Below are 23,961 nucleotides of genomic sequence, written 5' to 3' on the forward strand. Positions count from 1 at the left end.
CACACACATTTTTTTTTTTACAAAAGCAATTAGCCTTTTTTAATTTTACATTGCATTGAAAATTTACATAATAGAGTCATACATTTTACAAATAATTTCATCATAAAAATATATTTCTGTACAAAACACTTTTTTATTCTATATTTCATCTTTTTTTTCTCAAATGGTGAATATTTCCAATGTCCCCAGGCAGGAACGGCTTTAAGTCTTTCAAATCACATGGGGTCTTATTGCGGTCAGTCAGTAGGAAAAGCTTGTGGCAAAATAGACTGAAGCTTAGAAAAAAATGACCTCTGATGAAGGAGGTGGGAGGGCGGAGGGCACGGGGGGGCGGGGGGGGGGGGGGGGGGGGGGTTGCTGCTGGAGCAGGTGTGTGTTTGTATATGTGGAGGGGAGGGTCCCATGGTTTTTGGTAGGCACTGTGTCAGATTCATACCGATAAAACAACATCAATAGCAACGACGACAACAGCAGCAGCAGCAGCAACAATCAATCTGAAAGGAGAAACAATGTCACCACAGCGACGTGGGGTGGAGGGGGGGCAGTCGCTGATAAACCGGGGAGTTGGAGTTGTTACGGTTTCATTTAAATCAGTAATGACTTGGAAAAGGAGTTTTCGGTCGTCTGGTTGCCCGTGGACACAGCAGCAGGGGTTCGCAAAACAAAACTGAGATGTTTTCGCTCACCCTGACACACAAAATCATTAAAAAGAACAACTATTGATCATGTGTGGGACCCGAACTCACTCGGTTCACTCTTTAAAACAAAACCAGTGCTTCCTCAGTACTTACTGATGCAGATTGATCCATGTATTTATGTTACGTAAAGACCAGGTAATAGAGGTGTGGATTATTCCGCATTTTTTCAGACTGTGCCCTTACAATAATCAACTAGTATTTTAATATTGTATGAACATCTCCGGGGGCCCACGAACCATCAGAGAGGACGATAGCATGTGGAGCAACAACAGCCCGCAGTAAATGTTTTTTTATCGGAAGGTGGTAGATCAGATCTGAAAAATAGCTACGAGCCATGGAACACCGAGCTGAGATAATATGGCTATAGATTTTTGTGAAATAATAATGAAAAAAAATAAGCAAAAGCAAAGGAAAAATAAATATAACCTCTCAGTGACCTCATTTTTGAGTTTACTCAATTGTTAAGTTTGAGTTCAGTTGTAGCTTTTGGAACGCCATGAAAAACATTGGTGGGGTCATTAACGGGATTCGACAGGTCGTACAAACCTTTTAAACCTTAACTTAAAGGCTTGAATAGCGTGTGCCACTTATAAGTATAATAAAAGTGTTGACTTGTGAGGCTGCCCTTCATAAAATCAGGATGTAGTGGGTGTTAGACCTGGAGGTGAACTTGATGATGCAGTAAAATGCACTAACCTTGAACCTCTTAGTAGTTTTGTAACTAAATCAGTTTTAGTAGTAAAGCGAGCAAAAACGAGACCGAAACAGAGACAACTGAACGTGGGCTTCCTTGGAAAATGTTTCGCCAAAACTTCGAAACATCTTCAACAAAAGCCAACTGTTCCAGCTGCCTTTGTTTCATCTTGCTTTTGGATGAACCATGACCTGAATGACTGAGAACCTTCACGTATCCATTAAAAACGAGTCCAATCAAATTTCTCAAAAATCAAACGATTCATCGACCGCGTCCGATACAAATTTCCTACATGGGACAAAACATGTGGGACCTTCGTGTGTGAGCCATTTGTTGGTCAGTTCAAAGAAGCGTCTTCAATAAGAGCTGGGATTTCCGCGTTGCCATGACTACACCGGGGTAGTCGACATCTCTGCGCTGAAGATAAAAACAACATTAGTGCGGAGTTTTGATGTGCAAATGTCCGTGGCCTCGCATTACTGCGGGTTAGACGGCAGCGGCGATCATTAAAATGTTGTCTGGGTCACCGCGGTGACGGTAACGCCGCACGCTGAGGGTTTTTTTAGACATCCGCCGCCTGTGACAAATGCGTGGTAAAACATTTAAGAGATTATGACTGTTGCTGGGAAACCTTGCATCTCGAACAATAATGACAATAACAATACCACTGACACTCATGATTGCCTCACTGGGATAGACAGTGATGGTGAGAGGAAGGAACTTTACACAGGAGATAAATAAAATAAAAACCAGCTTCATGTTACAAAGGATCTGAAATGCTGTTTGTGACTTCTGTGAACAGCACGCAGTTGGAACATCTTTTGTTCGGATATTTCTTTCTCTTTTGTTTTTTTTTTCTAAAAACTCTGCTATAATCTGTCTTTCCCCTTCAGCCCCGTCCCTCGTGGTAAATATATAGCACAAAAATATAGGTGGTGAATGCTCCCGAATATATATGCAATAGATTTACAGATCAGAAGATTCTGCAGCAATAACAAAGAAAGAAGATAAGCACTCTCAGAGTGCAGAATTACGGTGGAACCGCGTCCACCATCGTAGGGCTACGACCCTGTTTGTCTTTCTTTTAGCCTGTCTATCAGTTTGTGTGTGTGTCTGTCTGTCTGTCTCCCTGTTAATCTGTGTTTAAACCCATCTGTCCCAGCTTGTCTTTCTTGAACCCGTCTGTCTCATTGTGTGACTGTTTGTCTTAACACCACCTGTCTTCATCTGGCTTACCGAGGGGAGAGTGTACCTGTCATTTTTTCTGTCTGTCATTCACTCGTCTGTCTGCCAGCTCTGTCTCTCTAACCTCTCTGTCCCTGCGTTAGTCCAGCCTATCTAGACGGGTAGTGTTCCTGTAAAATGTGCTTTAGTGCCAGAGCTTTCTCTGTTTCCCCAAAGTCTCTTTCTTTGTTAGTCCACCAGAGTCCTCTGTATCCACTCCGCGTCTTTCTGATCAAAATCCGCTGAAAACTCACAGGAACAGGAACATCTTTGCTCTCATCCATATTCTGTCTGATCCGATTGGTTACGTAGAAGGTGGGCAGACGTCTCTCAGTAGACGATGGGACGTTGAGACAGGCAGTCCTGATTTGCTGTGTTAGGATTTTAACATCTCACCTTCCCTCTCAATGACTCCTTTACTCCACTTTCAGTTCAGTTAGGAGCGTCTCCCGCCAGTGGATGAGAAGGGGGTGTTTATCCATTAGATGAGTCAGTCTCTCATCCGTTAGCGCTAGCTCCCCTTTAGACTCCTTTTTAGTTTTGCTTTGCTCTAATCCCAGTTCAGTTAGGATTAACACGCCTTCTCCGGGGCTGCCCTGATCCTTCGCTTAGGAAGGAGTCTCTTTTCAAAGCAACTTCTGCTACTGTCTGCTAGCATTAGCCACCTTAGCTTCCATTTCACTAGAAAAAGACAAGAGACTGGTAATACAGTACCGGCCTCGGGTTGTCATGGAGACAGTTTTGTCCTGTCTGCTTGTTAGGGCGTTGTAATCCGTGGTCATTTTAGAAATAGTTGTTTTTTTTTCTGATGATCTGCTGGTGACAGTGTTTTTTTTTGTTTTTTTTTTTTACTGTCAATGTCGAGCCCGAATAATTAGAAACAGTTTGCTTCACAGTGTCGACATCTTCTCCGAGTCACATCTCCTCATCTGCGGCCATTGTGATCCTGTTTTGTTAAATGCAGTCTGCGTTTTAAATGAAATCAACCCATTTCTCTTTTTTCCGAGCGCTGTTTACCTCCATGATGCGTAATCGTGGTCGGAGCACTATTAGTAATAACAATAACAATAATTATGTGTGCTCTCTTTCTCCGGGCGAGGATGAACGCAGAGCTCAGTCTTCATCTCCACGGCTTTGTTCGAAATACAAAATGTGGCTCTGGGTTCTGTTGACATGTCACGATGTCCGACAGGCGGGTCATGGCTTACTTATTAGTCCTGGTGGTGCGGACGGTGAGTGGGGTTAAATGAGAGGTCAAAGTGTAATGGCTGCGTCTGGTTTAGAATCAAATTATAAAGTATCCTTGACCCGCTGAGCCTCCCGGTTAGAGACAGATGATAGCCAGCGTTTAGTTTTCTGTTGAGTCGCATCCTTTCTCTTTCACCCGCATCCCTTCTCACTTTCAGTTTACACCGGTTGTTTGCATCTGTCAAGGGCAGCAGACCTTTTGTGTTCAATTTGCTTGAATTTCATTTGCGGACACAAATTGCTGTTGGTGAAGAGGACCGACTCCGGGGAGCTGATGAGCTTTCCCTCCGCCGGGGGTGTGTGTGGGGGGGGGTACGTCTCTGAACTGCGAGTGAAGGTCTTTTCTAATCAGCGTATTGACGATGTCGAAGCGTACGGCGCTCCCTTTCACAGCCTCGCACCAATTGTGGTCCCATTAGATATCTGAGTCATTAAGTTCAAGGAAAGGATGATCAATCCTCAGACCATGGTGCAGACGGTATTTAGATTCGGATCGAATCGAACAGCCTTTCCCTCCACAGCCTTGGCGTTGGTGTTGTACATGGGGTTCTCGAAGGCAGCCTGGCCGTTGTTGTTTTCATGGACTGAACAGCCTGTGTACTGAGTTTTTGGTGTGGTTCTGAGGGGAGAAAAAAGGCAAATGCAAACACGCCGTTAGAGATTTCAATTCTTCTAATTGTCTATTAATATACAAGACATCTGAGTAACCAGTGGACAATGGTGAGTGCAGTTTTGAGAGGCAGAGGCAAAGTAAACCAGCTCTAAGGAGGATTAAGGAGTTTTTTTTTTTTTTTTTTTAGATTCCAATCAGCTCATCCAAAACTAATTCCTTCAGCAAGCTTCTTTTTGTCGACATTAACATCAGAACAGGCGCCATTTGCATCTGTTAACAATGCTAACGCCAGTCAATTCCGTTTAAACCAGATCCTTAAAAATTCCAATTTGCCACTTTCCAAACAGAACTGTTTCGCAGCACAGATTGCAGCAGACAGCGACTTAAGTGTCTGTTAGCAGCTCAACAATCAATCCGCTGAAGCAGGTATTGTTTTCACAAATTACTCTTAAAGTGAAATGACAGTAATGGAAAACAGAGGCGAAGTAATGATGCAATGACAGGAACGTATTCTATCTGTAGCTCAACAACAGCAACAAGAACAAAAAGCCTCTTTGTGATTTATTTTATTTTATTTGGCACATACCTTTGTTTGTAGAGATAGAAGCCAAAGCCAGTGAAGATTAACGCAAAGAAAGGCACCAGGATAGCAATAGCCACAGAACTGCTGTTGGTACCAAGCTGGGGCGGCGGAGAATTCTGACTCTCCGACATATTCAAACCTGTGACATATGATAGAAAAGAAATGTCTTTATCACTGACAGAAAGACTTGTTGTTACTTATAAACCCGTTCACGATTTGTAAACAATGTGACGTTTTTTTGAGGTGGGGGCGGGGCTTAACTAGATGCAACACATCTTTAACAATATAGTCTGTAAACGGCTGTTAGCACATTTCAATGCACTGTTTTGGCAAGAATGGACGAGGAAAATGCACATTTTAAAGAATATACTAATACACTCACTCCTACGCTCTCACTCAGTTGATGGACGATTTGACCAATGGAAACACTGTGGAGGGTAACTAGTAAATGCAACTTCTGCTGGGACACCGCTGAAACACGCAACTAATCTTGCATTAGCTCGCGGTTAGCATTAGCATTGACGTGTAACAAGAATCCCCCAAATAATGATTAACATAATGTAATTTGTCAAATCCCACCTACAAAAATGTCTTAAATGGACATGTGCAAGATTTGCAGTTGAAGAATTTGAATAATGACTTTTGTCCATAGATGGGCTGTCTCTATCAACTGAAGCCTCTCCAACAAAGTTATTACAAGAAGTAAGTGGAATCACTGTGGAGGGTAACTGCTTGGACAACCCTGAAACACGCAGCTAATGCTGTGTTACCTTGCAGTTAGCATTAGCATTATCATGTAACAAGAATCCCCTAAATAAGGATTGATTGTCTCACTCCAGTCCTTTATTTTAATCACCAAAGCCAAACCAAAGTTGTCTATGACGGGCAGTGGCTGATATGTGATAAAACTACAAGTTAGTGTTTTTGATTTTACGGTTTTAGCACCAAAATAATACAGCACGACGTGTTCATGGTTGAAAGTGTTTGCCTCAAGCTTCCCTCTGTTTTGCCTCCAGCTAATGTTGTGACATCGCGATGAAATAGACCTTGAAGGGGTCTGTAAATGTGGTATCTGTGGACATATCCCGGTAACTGGCCTTAAAAAAGGGCCTTAAATGTCATCCAAAACTCACCTCCTAAGGAAAATTCATCCCAAACACCCAAAATTAGCATCAAACCAGGGAGTTCCACAAGCCACCCTCCCAGTCCCATTTAATCCAAACTGATCTGCAGCATCTAAGTTTTCCAGAATCCATTGAAATTGTACATTTCTGGTAGGAGGGGAATAAACAATCTCTTTCCCTTATATATATTTTGCATCACTTCCACCCAGCCTTCCACTCCTGTCTTCTGCTTTTCCATTTGCGGTTGACATTATCATAAACATGTATTCGTCTCCAGAGCTCGCAAGACTGATGTTCAATTCCCAAAGTAAGAGGAACATCCACCCTCAAACTCTTCTGCATATTTCCCTTCAATAAATGTCGATAGAGGGACATCCCCCGAAGACGTGGTAAATATTTGTTCTATCTATAGTCCACATTTTCTCCACTATCTTGTATACTGATTTCTCTTCCGTGTTGGTGTTCGAAAATCTTTAATAATGTTTTTATTTTTTCTTTCACCGCCACTCAATAATCTCTATTCACATCATCAGCCTCTTTCTCCCTCTTTTCATATCTCGTGTTCCTTTCAAGTCCTCCGCCCGCGTGTATAATTTCAAAATTAATTTTCCACCTGAATCTGAATCAAAGTAAACATTTTAATCATTCCTCACTACATCCCTTCAAAGCTCCCCTCCCCCCATTCTCACTGTTTACCCACTGTAATGTCTCGGTTGCAGGCATCTAAAGAAATCACGCTTGTTTAAGTTAAATTGGCCCTTTAATTCCCCCCCGAAAGCCGGGATAATTATCTTCTCAGCATTTGCAGGTGACTCTGTGAAGTTGGAGATGGTAGATGGCAGTAATCCTCGGATGAAAGTGGATGGAGAGCAGCCCTTTTAAGTCTGGAGAGACGTTTTTTGCTCTCTAGACGAGAATTTATCCACTGCTGAGCTGAGTCCGCTCGAGCTGTAAAGTCACCAGACGCTGCCTGATCACTTCCTCCATCAGTGAAGTTTATTATTTGTAGTCTTTTATAATCCACTTACAAGACAGGCATTCTGTTTCCGTTTGTCGCTGCTGATTAACCTACGAGATAATTACCCAGTCTCTGCAGTCCGAACTGTCCGTAGTCTTTTCCCTGAATGAAACCCTGGAATACGTAACTAGAACCGTCCGGCTCTGCTGACACCTGGAGAGGACAAAGTAAGGAGGGAAATGAAAAAGACAATTGAAGACTAATAATAGGGTTTCACCAAAATTCTTATTTGGCGTGATTCATTTGTTAATGTGACAAATGCAGTGTTTATTTATCCTACCGCACTCTGATTATGGAGCAGCAAAATATTTCACTCTACCTGAAATTTGTCCTTTCATTTGTTTACTAAAAAAATCATGGCTCTGTAGTAAAACGTACCCATGAAAATATTTGTCTCCTGCTTGTGATTAAGCACAGTAAATGCCATCAGTAGTGTGGCATTTCCTTTTTACCACTGTGAACTTTAACTGCTACTCCCAACTCAACTGAATTTATTATTATTATTATTTTTTTGTTACGTTTTTACTTACAAATCCGTCCATGGTCCAGGAGTCGTCGATGATCTTGGCTGGAGAGATGGCTGAATCTTTCAGCTGGGTCCCCTGGTTCACGTAGTTCACCTGGTACATCAGCAGCAACAGCCTGGCTTCTGAGGCCTTGTACACTCCTAGAAAAGGATACAATAAACACATATTTCAGCATGCGTGTTTTTCTTTTCCCCTGGGGCGTCAATGACGTATGTCATGTGCAGTTTGAAAATGCATTAAGGCAGCTTTGATTCTGGATTGAGTGAGCTGTTTTCAAAGCCTCCAGTTTTTAGCCAGTCTGAAGACATTCTGACTCACTATGCTGACAGACCACTGATAGAAAGGAAACATGTACTGTATATTTCCCAAAATGTTGAACGTCTCCCTTAACGGCACGGCTTTGGTAAAAAAAAAAAAAAAAAAATCATCTTAAAAAGAAAAACATGCAAGTTTTATGCAGCTGGGGACTGGCCTTTCTGTGACTGTGCGAGTGCAGCTTTAGCTGTTATTGATCTAAAGCCGCTCCTTAAAGTCAGAAGACGGATGTTAAACGTCTGATAGCGGCCTGTTTTTGTGATATGGTGTTTGTGCTCTCTGCTCCTCCAGGAACCAATTCTAGCTTCAGCAGGATTTGTGTTTTAATAGGGTCTTAACCCCCTGCTGACGCTGTTGTAGGACCCAGGGAGGTATGTGTGTGAGTAAGTGTATGTGTGTGTGTGTGTGTGTGAGGGGGGTTTTGGGTGGAAATACAATAACAGCATTAAGAAGAAGAGGCATGGTAGCTCCAAGAAAGGAGTGAAACTCAGACACCGCTAATCCACCATTAGGAAGCGGTACAAACGATAAAGTGTTCCTATTAAGAGTGTTCATAGCAGGGGCACCATATTAAAGTTAAAGGAGCAGAGTGCGGGATTTCAAAGGATATTTTATCAGAAAGAAGCCCCCATTTCATAAAGCCTAAGGCACCATCATGTACAGTAGCCCTCAAAGGACAAACACTTCTTACATCCCACTTTAGGTTCTCCTGCATCAGGGGAAGCAAACTCATTTTAGATCGGGGGCCACATGGACAACGGCCATTTTTTTTTTATCAGTGAAAATAACTGCTAGTCCTAATTTGTCCACTGTTTTAATCAGAGGACTGGACATAGCACATCGCAGAGTTCCAGGACTAAACAGAAGACAGCAATGTGCCCTCATTTTTTCTTAAGAATTCATTTTTGGAAGGATATTTTATTTCTCCTAGTTTGCATGTTCTTCTTTGCACTAAAGCAAATTGAGAAAAACCAGAGTTGTTATATATAGGTTATTATACCGCTATTTCACCGGTCTGGCCCCTTGAGATCTAATTGAGCTGAATGTAATTTTTGCACTTTGCAGATTCCTGCTGTGGACCAGATTAGACCCTGTGGCGGTCTGCTTTTGGCCCACGGCCGCATGTTTGACACCTGTGTCCTACATGCTCAGACAAAGAGTTGCAACAGAGGGGAATTCATTTGGTTGAAGTCTGCACCCTCGCCACTAGATGTCGCTAAATCCCACACACTGCTCATTCAACATGTGACTGTTCATACACAGTACAGCGCCGTATAATCATGGCACGCCTTCTTCTTCTTCTTCTTCTTCTTCTACTACTATATTCCATACTCTGTGAGTTCTATATTTAACCATGATGTAACATGCCTGACAGGAGCAGCTCCATGTTGCCGTTGCTAAGGGTGACGTTGACTCTCCCCGTAGTGGAGTTGAAGCTGGTGATGCTCAGCGTCATCGGCTGCTTCCTGCCACGGTAATTATAGGAACCCTTCCATATGTAGTTGGGAGCGAAGACATCATCTGGAACTAGAAGAGGAAAGAATGGAAATTAGAATAGAAGATAAATCGTCACCTGTCATTTAACTGTTTTTAAAAACTTCTCATTGAGCCGGTTCACCAAAAATATAAAAGCATTGATCCATCATTAGTCGTAAGTCATCTCATGCTAAATATTAACTAGCATTGTCAAAAATACTTGTACAAAGAAGCAAAGGCAAAGTGCTTCGTTTTTGTCATTTGCTTTTATACTCATGATCTTGTGCACACGATTACAAATAAGTAAACATGTAAATTGACAACGTATTTGTCATGTCTCGTCACTGTGCGTAGCAGTAAGTACAAAGATTTCCTGTGTGGCTTAATGCAGAATCTATCAGCAGTGCAGGGCTACTCCTTTTGCTACGATAGGTGCTTGCATGCAGGAGCTAATAGTTTTGAACTTTAACAACTAAAGGCAGCTCACAACAGCTGAAAACAAGAAAATTGAACAGAAATGTAGCACAGAAAAGAGCAGAACTTCTCTGTAGTTAGTTTATCTTTCTACGTGTGCTGAGGGAAAATAAATTATTTAAGCAAGTAAGTACAATGGAAAGCTGGTAAAATCGACAGGAACACAAGAGGAACAACAGCGAGGAGCAGAGGGAAAGCAAGCGGGGCAGAATTTATTGAAGCGCCGACTAAACCAGGCTTAAACAGAACAGATGAGGCAGTAGTGAAGGAATGATAGGGCTGCATCAGCCTGGACTGAAAGAGAGACTGACCGTTTAGTTTGGGACTGGGAGTTCCTGTTACTGGCTTCACAGGTTTCTTCTTCTCTCCGGCTACACACACAAAAGAGAAACAGAGGCAGAGGAAAAATTCACAAGCAGAACTGTAGGGATACATTTTGAAAATATGATTTCATCTTGTTTAATTTACAGCTCAAGTCCTTTAAAAACAGTTTTATCCCAGAGAGAGTGCACTTAATACAATCAGATAATCATAATACCACATATATATATATGCTCAGTCTGTCTTGCCCGGTAGCAACGCCAGCCAAACTCTAGATGGCGCTGTGTCTTTTTTGCCAGTCGGGTTAATTTGTGTTTCTACTTCCTGCTTCACTTTCAACATAGGCGGCTGGAACTTTCACAGAAATTTTGCCGAACACAATGTCTGCATCTCCCAACCTCCTCAGTTAACCTCAACGATTCCTTTTTTGATCCAAAACAATCAATTCGAAAATAGCAAAGGTGGAGAAGCAGTCGGAAAATACTAAAGCGCAAACACGCCACTACCAAGCGGACCAACCAGGTTGGAGGTTAGTCACAAATGCCCGTGAAATGAGTGAAGAGTGTGTTGAAAAAGGTCAATCAAATAAAGTGCAGAGCGATGCAAATCAAATTCACGACCAATAACACATCAGACCCTTTTCACAGTGGCCGTTCAGAAAAGCCTCTCTCATCAAGTCAAGACGCAGCCATTGTTGCCAGCAAGTAAAGCTAAGGAAGGGAATGAGTGTCTGTCCTTGAACCTCAAACTGGATCAGAGAGCGCTCCAATTTTAAAGAATATTTCAGGTCACCGGGGTGGCAGCCTTGGTAATGACTTCAAAAAAGGAGCTTGCAGTTTTCTCTTTGCACAGAGGAATCTTCCTCTGGCCCTTTGTGACTAAGACCAAGAAATAAGAAAAAAAAAAAAGTAGTAGTGGGTCATTTCTAAAGCGCACAAACCGTCATCGAGTGCACTCCCTGGGGAATCTACAAGTTAGTATTTGCAGTGGAATAGATAGAAGTTTCTCCGATAACAATCAAAAACTGAGTGCAGCCCCTAAAAGGAGCTTAGTGAGATTGATTCGTCTGTAACTTTCAGGGATGTGCTTCAGCCAAAATATAGACATTTAAAAAAATCTATAATTCAATCATAGACTTTCTGGCACACAATGAAAAGAGGTTGGTTTGGAAATTTAAGGTCAGTGGTAAATGGTAAGTATTCTATGGTAGTACAAATAAACTGGACTATACAGAAAATTGGAAAACAATAAATGGATATGAAACCACCCATACAACTCATCACCCATAATTCTGTTTCTCACAATGTTATAATCTATTATATATAAATCTATTATTACTACTAATGCTATTTTTGTAGGATATTTAAGTGCAGGTTTAGTAAAGCTGGGATTTAACAGGTGGCTCCATATTTTAACCTTTACAGTTTACAGTATTTTGAGCCCAGTTAGGGAAACAAACACTCATGAAGTAAACTCGTGACCTCACCTGTACGGTCCTGGCTGTCCGATCTACCGAGCAGACAAAACACAGCAGGATCTTAATTTTTTTTTGTATTGGAGCTGCTAGACTCACCACCAGCCCACAGGTTGAGCTCCCCACCAGGAACTCTCCCGCTGCTCCAGATGGCCGGTCCGTCCCGGTGTGTGAGCGGGCAGCGTTTCGGAGCATTTAAACACTCCTTCACTACTCGGGCCTAAACCGCCCAGGATGCAGATGCAGCACAAAGCGACGCCTCCGTGTCCGGCGCGAACCACTCACCTCGACATATAGGCATCTTCCCGGTCCAGGTGCCGTCGCTCTTGCACACTCTGTGCTCGGAACCTCCCGCCAGGAAGTAGCCATGCTGACAGCTGTACACCAAGGTGTAGCCAAAGCCGGGCAGATCCATCCCCACCACGTCCACATGGAGAGGGCTCTCCGGCTGCTTACAGGCATGGGCTGGAGGGCGGAGAGGCATATTGCTTACTCGGGTGTGAGCCTCACAGACAGTCAGGTGTAAAAGAGTAGTAATAGATGCATGTTTCATACGTATGCACTCGGGTTGGGTCCCACTCCACGTCAGGTCGGGCTGGCAGGTTCTAGAGGAGGATCCCTGAATCAGGTGACCTGGCTGGCACTGAAACGACACCACGCTCCCCACCTGTGCACAAAGGAGGACACGTTCTATACTCTATACGTTAAATAACATTCAAACGCTCAACATACGAAAACCACATAGACGGCTGTTTAAATTTATACTCTCGCCAACGGGCGCACACCCCGGACAGCTTATCGGAGGGCTAACGCGGAGAGACAGACGACCGTTCACGCTCACATGCACGCCAACGCAGGACCACCAATTAACCTAACGAGCACGTCTCCGGACGGCGGGAGGAGGCCGGAGCATCCGCTTCAGGCAGAGGGAGAACATGCAAACTCTGCACAGAACGGCCCCCAGCGGATTCAAGGCCTCATCGCTAACCACCGCGCCCCGAAGTTCCCGACTCACCCGGCACATCCGCAGAAAAGCAACTGCAAAGTTCAGCCGGGGCTAACGTTAGCAGCTGAAGATTAAGTCAAATCAGCGGAGGGTTATTTCTAGGGTAAAGCGTGCCCATTAACAACGTACCTGCACTTGTATCATGTGTTTTGTTTATTATATCACGATCATCGTGATTTCCTTGGGGTTTAATATCCGAACAGTGCGAACATGCCGTACGAAATCTGTTGCAGATTACTCCCTCTGTCTGATCAGAAAAGGGCTAAATACCCTGAAAATAACCTAAACAGAGCACTGTGCTTTCTAATAACATCTGCCACAAGGCACTAATATAATATTTGTCAACCAGAAGAGATGGTGACACACACTGGTGATATTTTACAGTGGCATGTAGCAGTGAGTCTGGTTGTAAAAAGTCATTCTGTGCAACAGGGGTAAAATAAACAATTTTAATCCGCCAGATAACTTGCCTATTACTCAGTTATTTATTTGGATAGTAAAAATATGTGCAGTATGGAGAAAGCTATTTTCCAGAGCCCCAGTTTCAGGCGCTGAATAAAAAACGACAACGCTGCAGAAATAATGCCTCGAGCAGTTTTTATGTACCAGTTAATTCACAGTTAAGGGCAGTAAATGGAAACAATTAAATCAGATTAACATTCGCCGTGACCACCGGTTCTCCCCGGGACTGCTGCGGGAACTTTTTGGAGCCACTTGGCATCGCGGGCTGTTTCGAGTATCCTGGAGACCTCGCAGCACTTCTTGTGTGGATTGAGGCTTTTAGCTGCCTCTGTCTCTCCATGTAATCCCAGACTGACTCCATAATGCTGAGATCAGGGCTCTGAGGGGGCCACGCCATCTGCTACAGGACTCCTCGTTCTTCTAGCGGCTGAATACTGTAGTCCTTTATGACTCCGGCTGTATGTTCGGAGTCACTGTCGGGCTGCGGAATGGATTCAAGGCCGAGCAGATGTCGCCCTGATGGATAAGAATCTTAAAGTGCCTCAAACTTCTGCACAGTACCCTGTTTGGGTGTCTTATTTTTATCTTATCCTGTCAAATGAACCACAACAGAAGTTCCTACATAATTAAGTAAAGTTCCCGGGGAAGAGGGACACAGAGTTGGCCAGTGCAGATGCTTTACCTTGAAGCCGTAGGTCCGGTTTAAAGAGCCGTAGCGCGGCGTTCCCGGGTTATCACAGCTGGTTTTGGTCGGTTCTGAAAGAGACGGCACAAGAGCGAAAGTAATTACACACACACACACGCACAATCTAGGAGAAAGATAAATTAGCAGCAGCATTATACATATTCTCTCAAGTCTCCTCTCCTCGCCTCTGTTGTCATGGTAACAGTGGCTCACGCACGCCACCGGGACAGCAGGGGGCAGTAGCGCGTCGTCGGAAAACGAAAGCGGACGCCTTCTCCGGGCTGCGTGCGCGTGTTGGTGTGGAAGGGTCATCAGCATGTAGAGCACATCCTGACGCAGAGCTCGATTCAATACAGCTTCCGAAATGACAGATTCACTCTCCACCTCCCTCCCTCTCTCTTCTTGTACCTCTTTATCTGCCCTCTCTTTCTCCCACTGTTGTCTCCTTCTACCCCCCCCCCCCCCCCCCCCCCCCCTTTATAACTGCTCTTTTCCTCTCTTCCCGTCTTTCCGTGTCACTATATCTCCATCTGCCCGCTCCCCCGCCCCTCCTCTCGTCCGTCTTACTTAAAGAGCAGCCTGCTTTGGCTCAAAACTCATTCTGCCTCGGCCGTATATTAATACACATCACACGCTAACACACAGCTGCAATCACACTCTAATAAATCACCCCAACACACACACACGCGCACGCACGCACACACACTCAACATTACAATCTCACTTCGCCCCGATCACAGAAGAAGAGCGGCACTGATAGTCATTTTATGTCCGTGTGACAGTTTCAGGCTCAAGGTGTAGAAGGGAGACCTTACACTTCAGCTGCTTCTTCCCCGGCACGTATACATCGAGCCCTTACATCGGCGGAGAAGCACTTCACAGGCACAGTTCTATTTTTAGATCATCCATTTCACTAGGAACATTCGACTTTACAGCAGCTGTGAAAGTCCTGGATATATGGCTTATCGAGTGCTGCCGAGGAAGACAAAGTCAGGTGTGTGCCGGCACTGGAGAAGCTCTCATTTATTTCAATTCTCCTCCGTACTTGATGCTCCAGCACCTGCTCTGAATCAGACATGTGAAGTGGTGCTCTAAACATCACATGTGGTGGTGAATTGACCCAGCGGGACCCATTTGTAATGTGCGCCGAATATCCCCGCTCATTTTCTCCCTAATCCTCGGATAGCCGCGGCGCGTTTGAAGCTGCGACGCGCACGCCTGCTCCCGGAAGCCCTCTGCTAAATACTGTAAGTTACAGCGTGTACGGGTGTTGTCTCACTTATGAGCAAGCACTTTCGCTGTAAATTCTAAAGAGGGCTCCTCGCGGATGCCAAGGCTTCAGACGCAGCTGACCTATTGCTGGGGGAAATTAGACGACTGGCAGCCTTCCTCGCAGAGGGAGGGGGATTCAGATACATCACACGTATGACATTATACGCCGATCAGCCACGAAAGCAAAACCACTGACAGGAGAGGTGAATAACGCTGACCGTCTCGTGGCAATTCCATGTTCTGCTGGGAAACGTTTGGACTGTGGATGTTATAAGACATGTACCAGACCCCCACAAACAACATCCTGGTACCAGACACCACAGGACACCCTCCGTTCTCTGATCAGACACAACTGTTTTGGAGGCCGACACAATATTAGGAAGGTGGTCATAATGTTGTGGCGGAGATGCGTGTAATCACATGTTTCCGCATATGTTTGAAGAAGGAAAGCGTCACATCAATATTCTGAACTTGCTTTAACCGGAGCGGCGCACCGCGGCGAAGCTCTGCAGCAGCACGCGAAATGTGAACGTTTAGCCGCGCGGCCTTGATTTGGACTGACAATTCAGTGGTCACATGACAAAACAGTAGAGTGGATAAACTCCATGATCCATTGGCACGATCGTGTCCGGGCTGCTGGTGACAGTCTGCTGCCGTTCCAGCTGGTGAGCCACTCTCCTCCAAGGCACGGCTGCCGAGGAACAAACAAGCACCAACCTCCAGGGCAGAAAAAAAAAACGAAGCCAACGCCGAGGCGCCAAGCGCTGCAGTTCCTCAAGCGGCCACTCGAGGATGACTCCAAAAAATCGAGTCAATCCCCCCGTGTTGAAACGCCCAGTTTCACAGTGGAGATAAACATGTTTACAGGCTGGGAAAAAAAAAAAATCTGGTTGATTCTGCATTCTGTCCATGGTACATTTCTATTGACCTCATTCGCTGAAATTGTATTAAGGCTTGAATTTATGAATAATGAAGGACAATTGAGTGACAGGCAGTGGCCAAAAGAGGTCTGCTCATGCTCCACCTCTGCACATTTGGATCAGACAGGAGTGAAACTGCCACCGTGGCAATGTCAGAGACATATCTTTACTTGTTCTTTCACACTTTAAGGTGTGTTCAGCTTATGTTGCACTCATCAGATCAAATACTATACGTGCAACCAATGTGTGACCTTCCGGGACCTTCCAGTCTTTTGTGAGATTGATGAACTTGTCAACTGAAAAGGAGCAGGGACAATTATTAGAAGCTAAAACTGAAAAAACTTTTAATATTTACAGTATTTAATGCATTTAAATTGCAAAACAAGATCTAAGATATTGATGCTGTTTAACAGTAAAGAAGGAGACGTTTCATTAGAAAACGTTGCCAATTGGAAAATGATAGTTTCTCTTACGTTTGGAGCAGTCCTCTACGGCTCGTCCTCCTTACGCCGCCTTTTCATTAACACGACCGTCTCAGATGAGCTTCCAGTCACTATTCATTATTATTCCAATAAGTCTACAAAACTTTAACTTTTACAGAAGTTGCTCAGCACAACAAACCCACAGAGAGGAGGGAGGGGGGGAGGTAGGGGGGTCGGACTGAAATGTGGCTGTCAACTCCGTAACGACGTCTCGTTAATTGCTGTGATCGTTAAGTACAAACACTGGAGCGGACTCAGAGCGGCGATGAGAAGCGGAGAGAGTAGCATAAACCAAATAATGTGGCTCATCTTCCATCGGAGACGTAAACACATAAAAATCTAAATTATATTATCTGGGAATCTCACTGTAAATTAAAAGGAAGCATGTACGACCATAACACTGCTCAAAGAAAACACTTTTCTTTGGATCAGAATGAGAAATCTCTGGATCTAGTCGACCAGTGCTTTTTATTTTTAAGTTGAACTCCAATGAGACTAAGAGACCTCCGTCTCCGACCTCCGATAAATAAGTGGTGATAACGTCAGGAAGTGTAAAAAAAAAGAGAAAGAATGAGTAAAATCAGTTAAAAAGATTTCTGTTGAAAGCTAAAACATAAATACTGTATTCTGAAGTTGGAGAGTCAGCTGGCCATGGTAAATACTGAACGAAAGTTAGGAACTCATTAAGAACTGCAGAGTCTGGGCTTTCACTTACTTTAAGTTGTCTGATTAAGATCTGTGAAGCTTGGTATTGAATTTCAAGATTTTTTTTTTTTTTTTACATATTGACCAAAAACGATGAAACGTAAAAGCACCAAATTGGAAGTGTGGCACTAAAAATCTTAAAAAAGAAGAAGAAAAAAACACACATTTCAGACACCCACCTCAATCCAAGTGGACTGACCATTATTTAACCCAAATTCTTGAGTGGCAGCCAGAGTTTAGACAATGTTTTATATAAGGTAGACAAGGTATTTTTGTAAAGTAGCACGTCAATAAAAAAGATGGTTTTGTTATCAGTTGGAAAACTGTTACTCAGTTGTGGTGGACGCGATGGTGTGAAGTTGACAAAAGTTTGAATGACTCTCAAGGCCGTTCTGAACCAAAAGTACTGACTGAGATCTGCCATTCTCATAAGCTTAAGAAAACCTCACGAGCAGCAGCTTTACTGGAAGCAACAGTACACTGATCAGGAATAACACTGTTACCACCTTCCTAATATTGTGTAGGTCTTCCTTCTGCCTCATCAGAGAATGGACATGGGTGTTCATGGGTTAGTGGGGGCCTTTGGGCATTTTGGGGCCTTTGGATCAGGCTTGCGCCCGTGCATCTCACAGATACTTGATCAACTTCTAGTGAATTTGGAGGCCAGGTCAACACCTTGTGCTGTTCTTCATGTCTTTTGAGTTATTCCTAAACCACCAAGGAGTGTCAGGAGGTGGGGGTGCCTGGTCTGGTCTAGGTGGGTGCTACATGTCTAAGTAACATCCACATGAAACGCCAGGTCCAAAAGTTTCCCACCAGAACATTGAATTGTCCCAAGATGGTCAATGTTATTTACTTCTCCTGTCGGTGGTTTTAATGTTGTGGCGGACCAGTGTTGGTCCAGTTGATATGACATGTGTAGGTACACGAATAACCTTACCGATGCAGCGTGGCTGTGTCCCGCTCCAGGTGCCGTCGCTTTCGCAGAGCCGGGTCGCCGTGCCGACCAGCATGAGAGGTGGAGCGCAGCTGAAGGACACCTCTGACTGATAGATGAAACTTCGCCCCTCTCTGAAACCTCCGATCAGAGTACCCGGGTCGCCGCAAAACTTGGCTGCAAGCGCAGAGGCACAATCAAACACACACAAAGCTCCATTTTAGTTGTGCTGCCGAAAAAACTGCTGACTTGCGCTCACTTTTCCCAAGGACAAATGTAGATTTTGCTTCCAATCGCGATCGGTTGTTGTGATATATGTTCTTGGTAATCGCATGCGTGTGTGTGTGTGCGTGCGTGTGCTTACGTAAGCATTGCGGTAGCATGCCGCTCCAGGTCCCGTTGGACACACAGGTCAGCACGGCTGGGAACGAGAGCTCGTAGCCGGGCGAGCAACTGTAACTCACGCTGCTGCCCCATTCAAAGTCACTGCCCTGCAGTACCCCGTTACTGATGCCAGGGGGAGCTGAACAGGTCACCGCTGGGAGAGAGGAATGGGAAGGGTAAGAGATTTTAACAAAAAAAAGTCCTGTTTTTTGCAGCTGCAAGTGATGCTACTGCTGCACTCAGCATTGCTGCCCTATAAAACCACTGAGGAGACTGAGACCGCTTGATTGCATAATTGATGCCAACCATCGATTTGGAAATTGGCTTGTAATTTCATTGCAATGACAATTTACCAGTGACTGCTAGACAATCACATCCAAATATTTGAATTCAGCTCAGTTTACATTCACTCATGATTACGGCACATGCACAGCTGCAGCGGTGGAGACACTGTTGATTTGTTTGTGTTTCTCGTTTTTTCATTCTAAAGGCTAAAGAGTCAAGTGGCTAGAATCTGTCCCGATAAAGCAAAGCTAAGCTGCTGGTACGAACACGAACAATATTCTATTATACTAAACGTTCACATGGGGAACTTTTTATATCCTACTTAAAAATTATACTGATAACAAACACATTGAAACGAACACTATATTAAATGACCTGGCTGCTGCGCTACGAAATGCGCACGTGTTAAAAATACACAACATCCATCACCGATTTGTGATGTACAACTCTGTACCTGTGCACAAAGGCATGTTCCCGCTCCACGTCCCGTTTTGGGTGCACATCCTCACAGGTGATCCATCCTCCTCCATCCTGTATCCAGGCTGGCACTGGAAGGAGATGTTCTGACCGATGGTGAAGTCTTCACCGTAGCGAAGGCCATTAGCTGGCACACCTGGATCTCCGCAGTTTATCACTTTGGAGGAGGACAAGCGGGGTTGGAGGAGAGATTACTTTGCAGGTGAATGCAATTATAATTTGGTTATTACTATTATTATTTTGTTTGTATTTTTTTGGAAAAATATTAAAAATATTAGGAGAAAAAGAAAGGCGATAAGATCAAGTGAACAGAAAGACATGTAAGGGAGAAAAGGGATTAAGGAACAGTTTTTCTTTCACTGGTAGTTAGATCAATCGGTGACCAACCCTAGAAAAGAACATATCATTTGAAACTTTTATTTCTTTATACAAGAACATGTCATTCCTGGAATCGCAGTTTTTAAAATACTGCAGCTGCGAGAGACGCAATAATCATATTACTGCTTGTGTACCGTATCTCCTAACGTAGGTTCACCAATCATAAGCTGATTTATGTGAAGATTAGAGCAGACGAGGAAGCCCTGATTGAACCGGATGATCTCATTCCTTTATGGTGCTCCTTCCTCATGAATGAAACAACAGCGATATTAAAAGTGGCTGCGGTTATCCCGAGACTCTTTTAAGGGGCATTAGGATTCCCCTGACTGTACTTTTAGGGCACTGTCCTTCATAGTCTAATAGGCAGTTTAAACGCTTTTAAATACGCCCCAGACACCGTCATGCCTGTTGTAATCTGCTGTAAAAAAATAAATAAATAAATGAAATAAAAAAATAAAAAAACATCTGCTGTAAGCCAGGTATTGTTTGAAACTTTTATTCCTTCCAGGAGCCTATATGTTTAAGAGTTTGGTTTCCTCAGCATTTCTGTGTCTTTGTCCCGTTTTTGGTGGACATTCTAAACCTGATTACTTGTTTTTGTATAGTGCACGGATGTAAGAAATGTTAATGGAACTTGGAGAACATGAAATAATACTAGAATTCCCTTCACAAGGCCTCTCGCTCTGACGGGAATTCACATTTAGCATGTATGCACGCACGGTGCATGTATATATTTACATAGAAGAGACAGGAAGCAAATTATAACTATCATTAATTAATGATTTAAGGAAGAGGGGAGTTTTTTTTTTTTTTAACTTCCACCCACTATGTAAATTATATTATAAACAGTTAAGACTATTTTTTTTGCATTTTGCTTAGTACTTGCTACAACTATGAATGCTTGTATAATATTCTCATTTAAATTTGATATATTTGGATTTCTTTATTCATACATTCACATGTAAATAGATGCAAACATGGATTAATATGTGTTGATCTCCTGCTCTGGTCATACTTACTTACATACAGTAAAAACAGGACTGCATTTTATGGTTATTTACTGTCTGGAATTTTCCCATTAAGTCCAAAACATAAATTAGCTAAATTGATGTCACCCCAGAGTAACAATTAAATACTAAGCTTATTAGACAGTTTACTCTTTACCTTCAAAGTCACCTAATGAGTTCACATCCAACCTTTTTTTCTTTGAAAACCATGTAACTTACTAGTGCAGTTGGGCTGTGCTCCTGACCAGGTCCCGTTGGCCTGACACAGCCTGGTGTTGGCCCCAGTGAGCAGGTAGCCGTCCATGCACGAGTAGACGACGGAGTGAGAAAACGTCGTCCCGTCCAGACGAAACACTCGTCCATTACTGGGGGTGCCGGGGTTACCGCACTGGACAGCTGAGGGGGGAGAGGAAGAGAAACTCTCGGTCAAGCTTCAGCTCTGTGACAATCGGCCGTCAAGGTGCTCGGTCAGGATGAGCTGAGATCAAGTCAAAGGAATCGTCCTACGTTTACAGAAGGGCTGCGTGCCGGACCAGGTGCCGTTGGGGAAGCACATCCTCTCCGAGGAACCGATGAGGTCGTAGCCCTCGGAGCAGGTGAAGTAGACTTTGGAGCGGATCTTGAAATCTGTTTGCTCCCTTGAGCCATGGGAGGGAATGCCAGGATCGCCGCAGGAGCCGGCGGTGTCGCCTACAGGGAGAGGTACAAAGAAAGGTCCCTGACATTAGTGAGAGCAAACCAGCAAAACCAGTGTAGTTCAAATTAGAAGGGGAAGAACTTTCTAAAATGTCACGAACATGGATTCAGGATTTTTTAAATCTTTAATGCTATTTAAAGTGCGTTCGCATGGCGCCGTGTGAATTAGCTGCTTCCAAACAGCAGCAGACCGCACACATATGCCGTTGACAGGAGGCATACGTTCGCCTGAAGACTGCATGTGTGCGTGCGTATGCGTATGCGCGCTGATGGGTGAGCGGGTGCATGCGTGTGATCCTCGCTCTGCCCTTGCGGAGCCGCCTGGTCAGCAAATTCTGTCTGACAGACAGAGCACGCTCCTGGGAACGCATGCATTCACTTTCACGAGCTAAAAACTCACACTGTCACACAACATGCCCACATGGATTAAAATATTGCTACTCTAATGTTTTTTTTTCTTTGGTGAGTCTTATTAAGGGTAATTAAGTACATTTGACTGTGTTTCTTAAATGTTCTAACGCTTGTCACCTCTACTGTCGTGCGATAAGTGTTTCCACAGTGTATCTGCAAAGTTTACTCGGGTTTTTCCGCCTCACACTTTTGACAAATAACCTAATTTAACATTGGCTCTGTTTGTACTTTACCTCAAATATCTAGAGGCTTGCTGCTAAGTTCAGCTCACAGACACAACACATAATGACATGACATCTTTTGTTGTGCCTTGGGATTTTCAGACGCAGATTCTCAGATGTAAATAAATAATACTCCGCAGCATTGTGCCAATGCTACGTGCCCCTAATGGTTTAGAGAAATGAGGAAATTCTCTGTGACAAAATGAATCATTTTGTCTCTCTGGAAAATCGTGAAAGCCTCAGAAAGCGAGCGGATGGTGGTGCGAGTCGACTGCGTGCACAAGTCTAATTCTGAGGGATGACTATTAGAAGGAGAGAGAAGACGTGAACATTTTGCTTTACAGCTGTGACTTCAAAAACCAACGCCTTTCATTTCTTAGGAACATCAAATGAATATCTGATACATGCAGCTTTGCAGGTTCTACTTGTAATTGTCTTATTTTACTGTGTTTCTATTTAATTTGCAGTAAAAATAATGATAATGGTCAAGGCTCCCTTTGTTTGGTAACTGATGCTAACCTGAACCAGGGAAAGTTTTAAAGCTTCAGGCGTGGTAACGTTTTTGTTTTTTTTTATTGTATCAGGGGGAATTAATTATGAATTCCACCTGATACACCTTGAACAACATCAGAAACGTTTTTGCCTAACAGCAACAATGGAGTGGAATCAAGTACTGGCTGAACCCTTGTCTCTGTGGTGTGGACCTGCCAGGTGAAATAATATGAATCACTTCTTCTTAAAGCACTGGCCCCCCCACGCACACGCACGCACACACACACACACACACACACACCCTCACCTCGTGCCTCCCCCCAGGCAACTGCTGTAAATAAAAATGTATTCTTAGTCAACTCATCTGGAATTTATTTCCAGCCAGTTTATTATATAAGCTTCAGCTGGGAGCCTCTCAGTCTGAAGAGCCATAATCGGGCCCCCAGCCGGCCGACTGACGGCCATGTAACTGAGACGTTTTGTTTATCCATGATGGAGGGTCAGGAGTCTTTCCGTCTGGGGAGTAAATCTAGCTCGGAAAGCGGCGAGATATGCAAATGCCCGGAATCCACTGGGGAGGGGATATGCTTGTGTAAAACACTTTAAAGAACAATGACAGTGGTGCGTTGACACTACACAATATTCTGTAGTCTTTAAATCCACCCAGTTCACCTGATAAAAAATACCTCCACTGCCTGCACAAGAAATGTCTACTGAATGTTTAAAGTCCCCATGAAATGTAATTATTATATTATTATTAACATGATATCACATGAGGTATACACAATGTTACCAATACACCACTATTTTCTAGTTTTTATAAATGCTCATTTAAAGTTTCTATTTTTTGGAAGGCTTTTTGATATTAATCCTGCACTTGGGGGCGCACCGCAACTTTTTGTCCAATGAACGCTTCCTTGACATGAATGGGGGGTGTCTGTTCAGGCTACTGGAGCAGAAGCTAAAGCAAGTAGAGCTCCCCCTGGTGACTGGCTGCAGTATAGGACATAAGCTCCACCCCTTCCATGTTAGTGGATGTGACAGGTCAAACTAAAACACTTAAATACATGTCAAGTAATTTTATGTTGTTAATATAATAATGATGCATGTTCAGTGTCAGATTTTTGGACAAGTTTAGTTTTGATTATTTGATGCTATAGAAACACGATGTGACATAATGGTGAACAACAGATCACGCCAACCGCGTAACTGGTGGAGGTCCCCAGTCCCCGGGACAACGGCGTAATATTTGTGCAGTCAGTTAGAGCAGGCTGAGTGTTTCAGGGGGGAGGCTCTGGAAACCTGGAAACTTCCAGTCATTGCTGTTTGTCTATTTTAATTCTCTATCCATC

The 23,961-nt window shown here is 43.8% G+C and overlaps 1 protein-coding gene across 6 annotated transcripts in view; it reads right to left on the reverse strand.

Moving 5' to 3' along the window:
- Nucleotides 1–331: 331 nt before the first annotated feature.
- The window catches only part of csmd3b (CUB and Sushi multiple domains 3b), a 316,533-nt gene continuing 292,903 nt past the window's right edge, over nt 332–23,961 (reverse strand). For all 6 annotated transcript variants that reach the window (XM_047604800.1, XM_047604799.1, XM_047604798.1 and 3 more), the window contains exons 60-73: nt 21,297–21,479; nt 21,009–21,185; nt 19,382–19,561; nt 18,623–18,796; nt 18,262–18,435; nt 13,940–14,013; nt 12,345–12,456; nt 12,075–12,254; nt 10,306–10,365; nt 9,413–9,571; nt 7,733–7,869; nt 7,268–7,355; nt 5,064–5,199; nt 332–4,483 (exon numbers count right to left, since the gene is read on the reverse strand). In XM_047604800.1, the coding sequence (XP_047460756.1) occupies nt 4,324–4,483; nt 5,064–5,199; nt 7,268–7,355; nt 7,733–7,869; nt 9,413–9,571; nt 10,306–10,365; nt 12,075–12,254; nt 12,345–12,456; nt 13,940–14,013; nt 18,262–18,435; nt 18,623–18,796; nt 19,382–19,561; nt 21,009–21,185; nt 21,297–21,479 (1,994 nt within the window). In that variant the 3' untranslated portion in view covers nt 332–4,323. The remainder of the gene's footprint in view (nt 4,484–5,063; nt 5,200–7,267; nt 7,356–7,732; nt 7,870–9,412; nt 9,572–10,305; nt 10,366–12,074; nt 12,255–12,344; nt 12,457–13,939; nt 14,014–18,261; nt 18,436–18,622; nt 18,797–19,381; nt 19,562–21,008; nt 21,186–21,296; nt 21,480–23,961) is intronic.

Source organism: Mugil cephalus, chromosome 14 (genome assembly GCF_022458985.1).
Source record: "Mugil cephalus isolate CIBA_MC_2020 chromosome 14, CIBA_Mcephalus_1.1, whole genome shotgun sequence".
Taxonomy (NCBI): domain Eukaryota; kingdom Metazoa; phylum Chordata; class Actinopteri; order Mugiliformes; family Mugilidae; genus Mugil; species Mugil cephalus.